At 39.8% G+C, this 11,985-nt stretch overlaps 1 protein-coding gene across 2 annotated transcripts; it reads right to left on the bottom strand.

Moving 5' to 3' along the window:
* Positions 1-911: 911 nt before the first annotated feature.
* On the bottom strand, positions 912-11,189 carry CCNG2 (cyclin G2). 2 transcript variants are annotated; one of them, XM_040324118.1, is made up of 8 exons: positions 10,918-11,188; positions 8,163-8,307; positions 7,635-7,772; positions 5,591-5,841; positions 5,162-5,240; positions 4,979-5,077; positions 3,530-3,732; positions 913-1,751 (listed from the first exon to the last, which is right to left on the bottom strand). In XM_040324118.1, the coding sequence occupies exons 2-8, from the start codon at positions 8,298-8,300 to the stop codon at positions 1,613-1,615; spliced, it is 1,047 nt and encodes a 348-aa protein (XP_040180052.1). In that variant the 5' UTR covers positions 8,301-8,307; positions 10,918-11,188; the 3' UTR covers positions 913-1,612. The 2 variants fall into 2 exon arrangements, with proteins under 2 accessions (XP_040180062.1, XP_040180052.1); XM_040324128.1 differs by lacking the exon at positions 7,635-7,772 and having other exon boundaries at positions 912-1,751; positions 10,918-11,189.
* Positions 11,190-11,985: the final 796 nt, after the last annotated feature.

Raw genomic sequence — 11,985 nt, 5'->3', positions numbered from 1 at the left:
TGCTGTTGTGCCTGTCTCAGGACTGAGCATATGTACAAAAGAGCAAAAGTAGCTGCACCTGTTGGTCAGGACTACCTTTGGTGAAAAGGAGTTTGAGTAAAAATACTGCATATACTGTTCTGAGAATACACATTTTAAAGTGGTTGTAACCCTACAGGTAAGCCTAGATGAAGGCTTACCTGTAGGTGATTGCAAGATCTCCTAAACCTACACGGTTTAGAAGATATTTGCCACAAAAAATGCACCGCACAGGCGCACTGAGAATGCCGGTTTTATCAATGGATAATGCCGACTTTGACGGCTCCTGCGTGGAGTGACGTCATCGCCGCTCCGGCCAATCAGAGCGCCGATACCTGGAAGTAACCTTCCAGAGAGATGTCTGCGGCGTGAGGGGGAGACTAGGAGGGCTTCAATATAGGGTAAGTAATTCATAAAGAGCTAGTATGCTAGTCATACTAGCTCATTATGGCTTTGTCTATTTTGGGGTTTACAACCGCTTTAAGATACTGTAAAATTACAAGGACTAACGGGCCCCACTGATATTGCACACGAGATCCCTGCTTTAAATAAACCCTATGTAATTGTGCCTTAGGCCTCGTACACACGACCGGATCTGTCCGCTGAAACTGGTCCGCTGAACAGATAAACCCGGCGGACTAAAGTTTCTTAGCATGCTAAGAAACTTGTCCGCTGGAGAGCTGTCAGTCGTACATGTCCGCCGGTTAGTACGTCTAACCAGCGGACCGAAATCCCGCGCATGCGTCGAATTGATTCGACGCATGCGTGGAAGCATTGAACTCGCGCGATAGAGAACGTCGGTGTCGTCTACGTCACCGCGTTCTCTGTCCGCGCGGATTTCGGTTTGATGGTGTGTACAGCCATCAGACCGAAATCTCCCAGCGGACATGTCCGATGAAAACGGTCCGGTGGACTGTTTTCATCGGACTGTCCGCTGGTGTGTACGAGGCCATACTCTCTCCTCATGATTTCAGAAGCTGCCACATAAGCTAAGGCAATGTTGACGAGCCAGTTCCCATTTGTTGGTTCTAATAGAAGAAGATCGCAGTTATGTCTAGTATAGCCGTTTTACAATACTAGACAAACAAGCAGGGATAATGCAAGGAAAAGTAGAAGATTAAACTAATAAAGGTCTGAATTCTTTACATAGGTAGTTAAAATATTAATATTGCTATGGAATGTAGGAGAGACAACACTAACATAACACAAGTACAGCAAATTCACAAAATCTTCTTAATACGGGAAAAAAATAATAAAAATAATTTAAGCGCCAAGCTAAAACTGCAACTATGGAATTAAAAAGTTAAACGAATGGGAGAACGGCTCCATATAAAGTAGCTTACAATACAGTAAATGATCCGCACAAAAAGAAAAAAGTAAAACCTGAATATGCAGTTTTAGCAGCAAATCAAGGACTACTCAATTTAGATTCATAAATGGCATTACAATTGGTTGCTTTGTTGGCCTTTAAGATCGATTAACTCCTGTAGGCATTTAAAACTAAGCTCTAAATTTGTGAAACAAATGACCTCTTTCATTCACAACATCTTTTAGTACAATTTCACCACATGCATACAAAGTATAATGCCCTTTGTTACAAAGGATAGAGGTGACGACTACGACGTTTGAGTTTTGGCTTGTAGTCATCAAAAAAGAAGGAAACCTCAAGGTCACTTGGTGGAGAGCTGCTCAGACTATCTTCCCCACTGCTCATATCTTCACACGAGTCCTCACTGTAATTAAGAGAAAAGGCTCAGTTACTACAGCAGAAACACAATGGGGGAGATTTACTAAAAACGGATGCACTCAGAATCTGGTGCAGCCGAGCATGGTAGCCAATCAGCTTCCAACTTCAGCTTGTTCAATTAGGCTTTGGCAATAAAACCTGGAAGCCGATTGGTTTCAGTGAGGAGCTGCACCAGATTTTGCACTCTTCAGTTTTAGTAAATAACCCCCAATCTCCATATAATATTACTTTGTTGCAGTTCAAGACAAACCAAATGCCAATTAATGGCCTATACAGGAGCATTACATTTAAATGTGGTAGCTCTAGGCCCAATTATTACCTGTTGGCCTGTACTTCTATCAAAAATGAATCGGGGAAGAGTGGTCAGTAAATGTCATTTACCGTCCCTTTCCTTTTCTGAATGAACATAGTGAGCGATTGCTCCTGTGTCTTCATCTCTGAAGCATAGTAAAACCATTTAAGCCTGGGCACGCTGAGCTGAAGGGAAAGGGGCTGATAAACCCATGTCCTCAGTCCCTTTCTCAGGCTTAATTGAGAGATATCAGGGGCCTGTAGACCCCTGATATTTCACCAAAAGCCCCAAAAAGGGCAGCTACAAATAAAATAATTTAAAGGACTTGTTCACACTTTGTGTTCTAGAATTTCTGCCACGGAAAAGACATCACAGCCAGGGCATGTGTACCTCTCTAGCCACTGCCTCTGTATTTGAGCTTTGAGGTGCACGCCCTAATGCAAGATGCTGTGCACACCTATGGAATTCTAAGACAGAGGTGCATTTGTCCTGCCTCAAGCCCATAGACTTGTAAGGTTATGCAAAACCCACTTGAAGTAAAGAAAAGCCACTGTCCAATAGAACGCATGAATGCTAAACGAGCCTAAAACGTGTGTGCAAGACTCGGCTTTTGCCTGCCAGGAGTAAAAGGCGTTCAGAAGAAAAATTCAAAATGTTGTGTGTGTATGAGTCCCATAAGTAGCACATCATTGCAATTCTAGATGATCAGATCAAATAACAGAAACTGGCAACAGCTTAATATAGAACCTGGCAAAAACATAGGCATTCTGTATTATACAACACATTTCCACACTAAACTGCTGGTCATTGGGATTTTTCCTATAAATGCAACACTGCGTTAATGTTTTTAAAACCTACTTCCAGTTTTCTGTCACTAGTCACCAAATAGTTTGGACCAATAGTCTGGTTCAAATACATTTTTACCTTCACTAACAGATGTGCCCACTGAGCGCTGTAAAGTATGTAGCATTAGCTACATACAGTTCTGTCTTACAGCCGTGGGACGGAGACTTCCCATTCCACTCCTGGGACAAAATGGAGTTGGGTGTAGCACTTCTCATTCATTCACAGAAAGCTTTGTATTTTATAAATGAATACCAGTTTTCCCATGAATGGCTGAGGTGAAGAGGCGGGCAGATGAGGTCACAATCTCCACCTCAGAGGAAGCCTTGTACTCAATTCAGAAAAAAGCAAGGCTGACTGTGAATGGTCTGAGCGGTGCTAAGCCTGACACGATTTTTGCCCTGGGAGAGGAACAGAAAGTTCCTATCCTACTGCTGCTACACAGTACTGTATATAGCACATACAGTTTCTACAGCGCTCACATCGATTAGTGAAGGTAATAGCTAGTTTGGACCAGCTTGGTTCAAACAAACTATTTTAAAAAAAAAGTGACAGTAACCTGAAGTTAGGATTACATTTTTTCCAGTGCAAAATTTTAGAATCAGATATAACTTGAGCATAGTACATACCTCTCACTTTTCATAAACCCATACTCTGGAATGGTTGGCAATTCTGGAACACTGTAATAACTGTTATGAAGATTCTGTGCAGTACGTCTGGATACAATCCATACAAGCTTCTTATGGTCCGGTTTGGAGCATTCTGGGGACGAATAATCTGCTAGGCATTGGGAAACAAGCTCTCTCCAATAGAGCATGTCTGTGTCCTTTACCTGGAAATAAAAGGACAATATTTAAGATTATTTCTTTTTCCTATTAAAAAACACACAAAAGTTACATTTGCTACTACTGAAAAGACCAGCTGCCCGGCTACTGTTATGATCAACACAATGGGTTTAAAGCGGGGTTCCTGGGTATAATTTAATTTTTTTTTTTTGCACATTAAATAGTCCCTAAAACATATTAATAGCTCCCCAATCATTCCAGAAAGCATTGCAAACACTTGGCTTATATCCTCCAGCTCATATTGTGGCTGTATCCATCATATGTGTGGGCATGTGAAGCCCAGTTCCTTTTTCTTCCTGGTTTTCAGGGAGAGGAGCATGCTGGGCGATTTTTTAGGCACAGTAATGCCCAGAGACTCCTGGGAAATGAGTGTCATAATTTCCCAAGAGGCAATGGGGTCTTAGGTGGTTCAACTTTCTGTCCTAGGACCAGGAACTAGGCAGATTATGAAATGTGCCTAGTAACGGCCAGATAGGCGCGAGTAAAAAAAATATTTTTTTACATTAAAGGTAAGTTGTTAATAGAAAGTTAATTTTTAGGGTGAAACTCCGCTTTAAATACTATCCAAATCATTAAACGCTTTACACAGCATTACATTCTTTCCAGGCCTTGATGGCCAGGGAAACTCAACGGGGACCGAGAAGTCACTCTTCCCTCTAAGCCGATCCCATAGATGGGCAAGCGAAGCCCGAGATACACAGCAGGACAGGGGGTCATTTGGAATGAATTGGCCAGCAGCACAGCTGCCTAAATGCTTCCATCCGACAAGTAGACTGTCTGGCGTGTTGACGGATAGCAATTGTGCATCCCTGCATCTGGTGCCAACAGTGAATGAGCTGACAAAAGCCGAAGCGCCAGGACGCAATTTTTTAGTCACCAAGGTTACCCGGCGCCTAGGATTTGTCAAGCCCTGAAGTAAATGAACAAAGGAACTTTATGGCAGGATCATTAAGTACTATGTTAATGAATTCTTTATATTTGATAAACATGTTAAAGCCTATATAATAGATTTTAAAGTCTGGGTTTAGAAACAATAATATATGCATGCTTTTAGGAAAGATCACTGTTAATACTTGAATTACTAGTCAAATTTTGTTTTTTATTATTATTATTATTATAAAAAATATGTCCACCAATTTAATGTTTGCAGAATGTGCAGATTATATTATCTGGGAACAAAAAGTTACACCCCCCACATTAAAACAATAAATATTTTAGAAATTGTGTACTTGCCTTTGAATGTTTCTGTACATGCAAAGCTATCTCAAACAGTTCCAGAGACTTCAAGGTTTCTACTTCGAGAGTAAGAAGGCACAAGGCTAACACTGAGGGCTAAAGACAGAAAAAAAAACTTTTTAACAGAACAGTCTTTTTACAAATCACAAATTATCAGATGAAATCCGTAAAAATCCTTACTTTTGCTTTGGAAAAAATGAGCCGGCAGTTGCAAGCTTTCAGCTGAGCTTCCAGTTTGTCAAGGTTTATTACTTCTTTCCTGTAATGATAAAAAAAAAAAAAGTTTAATTAAAAATGATAAAAAAGCACAAAAAAAAAAAAAAAAGTAATAAAAATGTATACATAATAATAAAAAATAAAAAAATAAAAACACACACCACATACAAAATACGCTTTTGGAAATTATTTTTTTCATGCTTTGTTCTATGCGGACTTCCATATAGATGTTGAGATGACAAAAGGTATATACTGGACCCCCCCCCCCCCATTCCTAGTCTGCTACCGTGTGGAATAAAGTGTTGCCTACGACCTCCCTTGTGTCTATGTCACACAAACAAGAACACATTACAATATATTCTGCTTAATACAACAAACACAGGAGATACCTACCTCTCAGAGGAATGGCAGAGTACTAAAGTGTGATATAAGTGCAAGAAGGTTAAGGCAGTGGTAGCTTTGAATTCAAAGTGCAGTTTTTCGGATATGATTTTCTCCATACGTTTAATATCGGACGCAGTGCATTTACATTGACTGATGCGGATGACATCATGAGTGGATGGGATATTGCATTCCTCCTCTACAGCTCTGGCCGCCAGTTGGAAGCAGCAGACACCAATACAGGACAAGTGCTTTGGCTTCACCTTAATGAAAATACAGAAACATTTGTAAAAACGCTGCAAGGTTTTTTGTCACAGACCAATAGAAATCTTTCTTAAAGTGGTTGTAAACCTCAGACATGAAATATGAACAAAGTATTTCCTTCTATAGTGTGTACTTGTCTCAATTAAGAGCACCAAGTGTAGGTTTTGTCTGCTGCTTCGTTCCTCTGCCATCAGCATGAATCACTTCCGCTTCCCGTTTTCCCACACATTGAGGAAAACAAAAGAAAAAAAAAAGTAGGCGAGGGGAAGGATCTCCAACTGATTGACAGCCTCAGTTCTGTTCTGGTTTTGGAGGGGGGTGTGTCCCTTCCATCCAATCAGCTGTCAGAACGTCTCTCACTGAGCTCTGCAGAGTGTTACTTCAGCTCTCTGCCCTCTTATACTTTAACAGCTCAGACAGGCTTATAAATTCAGCACTTTGAATGGATATAGAGAAGACAGACTGCAGATAGACAGCTACAACTTTAGTCCATTCACTGGGTATATGTAAGGGTTTACAACCACTTTAAAAAAGAAATCTGTTAAAAGCATTTCAAAACATGGATTACTAGGATGTGCATATATTGGTTAGACAATACACCAAGCTAATCAGCTTGCTTATAATATTTGTAAAGTGGCTTGAGCAATGAAAGAGAGGGGGGGGGGGGGAAGAAATAGGTCACAGGTAGAGGCAAAAGTCATCTGAAAAACAGGCATATAGTAAGGAAGGGAAAAAACAAAGTCAAGCAGTTTATGTATATGCTTTACCCCCTCCCTCCAAGAGGCATAGGACACTCCCATCTTAAAGCGTTTGTTAGCCCCAACATTTCATATTCCTGATATGTGCCTGCTGTACCATGTACTTGTATGATAAAGTATCCTCTTCTCTTTGTATTACTTCCTTTATGTTAAATCCCTGGTATTCCTGCCAGTCCCTTTGCTTTCCTATTAACTGCCCACACTAAGCCAGATATGAAAACAATGTGGTCAGTTCTCTAGCTGTGCTGGGAACTCTGTGTACTCTCTTCCAATGATCAGACTTGTCCTGACACGCCCCCCCTGCACAGCCATTCACTGGGAAGCTTAGTGTGCTGCTGCTTCTCATCCAGCTAAGAGAAGAGGGAATCGGATCACTTATTATAAATACCTTTTTCCTCATTTTTTCTATGTTTTTTTTTATATCTATACACAAAATGTTTTTCCCTTTCATTTCTATTTTAAACTGAATGTAAACGATCATCTTGTAAAAACAACCCAATCACTAAATCAGGATAAAAAGACCAGAACTGATAGCTGTCAAAATGGCCATGGCGATTTAAATAACGTGATTGCAAAAGTGGGTGTACACAAAAATGATTGTAGTTGCACAATTAGAAGGATTATGTGATAATTGTGAGAAGAGATAGAGAGATGGGAGATCTATTAAAACTAAAATGATTGTACCAGGAATATATATTAAAAATTAATAATAAAAAATATATAAATATATATATATATATATATATATATATATATATATATATATATATATATATATATATATATATATATTATTATTATTATTAACAATAATAATAAAATAAAAAACACACACACACACACACACACCACACCGTATAATGCGTAATGCCCCTGGCCCAGCCTGCTGAAGCCCCAGATATAAAGATACCACTTAAATATGGAAATCTCCATAGAAGAAACTAATTCCAACCCCCCTTGCCTTACATACAAACAATAGTGTTATGTTTTATACAATTTATTCTTGGCTTTAATTCTGTAGGAGCCGGCCTTACTTTCATGATAGCCAAAAACCGATCCAAGATGTTCACAGCCAGGACAAAGGTCTCCATACGGAAGCCATAGAAGTTTGTTAAACTCCACAAGTCTTCTACCTCTGCATTTCTGGATTTTGGACAGATTGTATTATCATTCTGTACAAAACAACAGTAAACAGGTTAGTTATCGATTAACAATAATAAAAAAGGTACAATGCAGAAAAAAACATTAGCAATCAAAACACTCCTAAAATTTCTGTACACACATACAACTGATCCTAAATGCCATCTATTTTTTATGATGTTATTTATGTAGAAAGAAACATCTGCTCATTTTTTTTTTTATTTTTTTTTTAAGTATATACAATTTATTAAAGAGTAAAAAAAAAAAAAAAAGTGTGCATTAGCAATATTAATAATTGTAATTAATAATTAATTATTTATTTAAAAAGGAGAAACAAAGTCTTATCAAATGGAACATCAGAAAGCTCCAAGTGAAGCTACCTTGACACCAATAACAAACACGCCCCTCCCCCGCCCTCTCACCTCTGCAGTGGACTCTATAAGGATCAAGCCTTTCTCTTTAGGCTGGTACTTGTATTCTTGTTCCAAATGCACATTCAGTTGCTTGAGAAGTTTAAAGGCCTCGTTGCTGGTGTTATCCAGGGCTGCTAAATCCTTCATATTGGATCTGCGTCAGAGAAAAACACAGAAGACAGGAGAAATAAACAACTTCAGCCTTTTCCCTGAGAGTCAGCAGCGATCAGCTGGTGAGGGGCGTGTCGTGCTTAGTGGGGCGGATCTCATCCCAGGAGAAGGGGGAGGAGGGCTGCCTACAGACAGTTTATCACGTCTACATAGCCTTGGGTGGGGGATTTCCTTTGTATACCTAGTGACCCATCATCATCATATCAGCTGATAGCAGAAACACTAACGGTCACCCTTTCATCTCCACAAACAAAGCCAAATCAATCAGATCTCACCAAACACCCAAAACATTTAGCCAATCAGAGCAAACCCAAATCTCACCCAACACACAGAAACAACAACAATGTCAGCCCATCGGAGCAAACCCAAATCTCACTGATCGATCACCCAACACACAGAAACAACAACGTCAGCCCATCAGAGCAAACCCGAAATCTCACTGATCGATCACCCAACACACAGAAACAACAACGTCAGCCCATCAGAGCAAACCCGAAATCTCACTGATCGATCACCCAACACACAGAAACAACAACGTCAGCCCATCAGAGCAAACCCGAAATCTCACTGATCGATCACCCAACACACAGAAACAACGTCAGCCCATCGGAGCAAACCCAAATCTCACCGATCACCCAACACACACACAAAAAACAACAACAACAACACCAAACAACAACATCAGTGTCAGCCCATCGGAGCAAACCCAATTCTCACCGATCACACACACACACACACCACAACAACAGTGTCAGCCCATCAGAGCAAACCCAAATCTCACCGATCACACACAAACAACAACAACAACATCAGTGTCAGCCCATCAGAGCAAACCCAAATCTCACCGATCACACAACACACACAAACAACAACAGTGTCAGCCCATCGGAGCAAACCCAAATCTCACCAATCACACAACACACAAACAACAACAGTGTCAGCCCAGAGCACACAAACAACACAGATCTGGCCTACAAACTGTCCACAAGATCTGATTCTAAATGACATAGAAGACATAACTGCCTTCATATCACCCATCTTGTTTTTTTGGATTCTCATTGGACCTTGATCTGAAAGCGATTGCCTTCATGAAGGAGTCTTATTAGATAATCATATAATAGTACATAGTCCAAACAATGGAGGGGGTTTGTCCTGATATGGGATTTAAAGGGCAAGCCTAGGTACTACACTAGGGATCATAGATTTGCAAGTACAGATCCAGCAGCTGAAGATTTGTCCTACTAGTAACGCTAAGGTGGCCATACACATAGCAATTTGTGATTGATTTTAGGTATAAGCAATTAATCAATAAAAATATTGAACACGCACTTTGTAATCAACCAGTCCTAAATCTAAATGATCTGTATTACGAAATCGCTTCTCTAGCACACATTCAGATATGTGTTCGGTCAGAAGTGATCAACACAAAATACATTATAATTAGTTTTCATTCCGATTTTTGGATGGTTCACACAATATATATATATATATATATATATATATATATATATATATATATATATATATATATATATATATATATATATATATATATATATATATATATATACACACACTGTGAACCATCCAAAAATCGGATTGTTTAGATTTAGGATAGATAGGATTTTCAGGAGATATATGGGGTTAATCCTGGCCATACACTGATGGACTGAATGGTCTAAATAGAAACGATTGCAAACAACTGAGTCACCATCGGTTACAATATCAAACAATGCAACACATCCTGTACCAACTGAATATACAATCTATCAGAAACAACCCATACAAAAAAACACACACACACACACTCATCCAATCGACTTGCAATCAGTCGTCTTACAATCACATACATATATATTTTTTTTTAATTGATCAGAAACAATTGATAACAGTCCACCACAGTCGATCAACTTGTCAGTGTCAAAAACTCACTAGATTGATTGGGGGGAGGGGGGATGTGTGGTTTACAATCCTTATCCAATCATTTTAGACACCATCAAATAACTGCATCAATAGATGAGCGGCCATTGTTACAGAGGCCCTACATGTAATATTCTGATCGAACAGTTCTTATTATTGGAAAGATACAGTGATCAAGTGATCCAGTGATCAAGTGATCCAGTGATCAAAATGATTGTGAACAGTCCGGACAAACAAAATCCCATCCGATAGATCAATACGATCAATGTATGGCAATATTTTTGATCGGATTTTTTCTCGTGGACAGTAAACAAGGCAAACAATAAAGAATCTGTGTATGGCCGCTGTTTAACGATTAAGATGTGATCTGTCATTTTTGCTCCTTTCCCAAAGAGCGGAGGGTCTCCCTTGTTATGTAGAAATTCAATATAAATCGGTCAGACAGATGCTGCACAGTTGATGGCCTGACAGATGAAATCTTAAGCATAATCTGCCCATCTGTGGTCAAATTTCGATTCTATTCTATCAGTGACTTGGAATGGAATCAGCCATGTCTATATTATATGATGTGATGATATAGGATCCAGTATTGTGTATGATATGGCAGTTAGGTAATCAGGACCCCTGGGGGTGATCATCAGAAGGGGGGAGGGGATGGTAATACAGTACTTACCTTCCCAGGGTGTCCGGGTGTTACATAAGCAGAGGGGAGTCTTGTCACTTTATTGGGGGGACATATCCAGTCCACATCTAAGACACGATCGGTGACTACACACAGCTCACCAGGGCACACATCCGAACATGGCTGCCCTCATCCTACCACACATAATAATAATTATTATAAGAAAATAAAAAATCTAAAGTACGAAGTGAGACTGTCTCCTCTGATCTCCGATCTCTTTCCTTCTTCTTGTTTTTGTTTCTGATCCTTCAACGCCCTAGAGCCTCAGACGTCACACGGCGGAGGGATTTCTCAACAATGTCAACACAAAGAATGAATTCCCGAAGTAAAGTAGTCCCAGACAGTCGCGGCACCTATTTCTTCCTCATTTCACGTCTCTAACATACCCCAATTACAGCCACACTTTATTAATTAACGTATAATGAGAAAAATGAGACGGAAAGCAAGGGTTTATGGAAGAAAAACAGAGAGCTGTTCGGCGGAAGGATATTTAATTTGAACGTCTTACGTCACTGGGTTTTAAATCCCTACCTACGGCCTCTTGTTGTCATTCTCGGTTTGAAAAGGCCGCCCGAATTCTGCTGGCGCGTGATTGGACGAAGGAGCCCAGCGCTGCGTGATTCGCTCGCTGGACTTTCTGAAGGCGCACAGGGATTGGTGGGACGTGTGAAAGGGGATTCTGATTGGTGGACTTGCGAGTTCTTGTTGCTGGCCAGAAATACGAGGAAGAGTGCATAGCCTGGGACATGCGCAGTGAGGGCTCTAGTGTCGCCTGTGAGCACTTGGGACCTGTTTACTCCAGGGAGTGTTGATATGGCAACGGTGTACGATGGCGGATTGGTAGATAATTCCCCACACCCCTTCTATTTGTTTTATGCGATATAGATGCAAATATTACACCGTGTGTGTATATATATATATATATATATATATATATATATATATATATATATATATATATATATATATATATATATATTGTCTCACAAAAGTGAGAACACCCCTCACATTTGTGTAAATATATTATATCCTTTCATGTGACAACACTGAAGAAATGAC

This window comes from Rana temporaria, chromosome 1 (assembly GCF_905171775.1).
Source record: "Rana temporaria chromosome 1, aRanTem1.1, whole genome shotgun sequence".
NCBI classification, from domain to species: Eukaryota; Metazoa; Chordata; class Amphibia; order Anura; family Ranidae; genus Rana; species Rana temporaria.
Note: the sequence above shows the minus strand (reverse complement) of the source record. Positions and strands in the feature narration are given on the sequence as shown.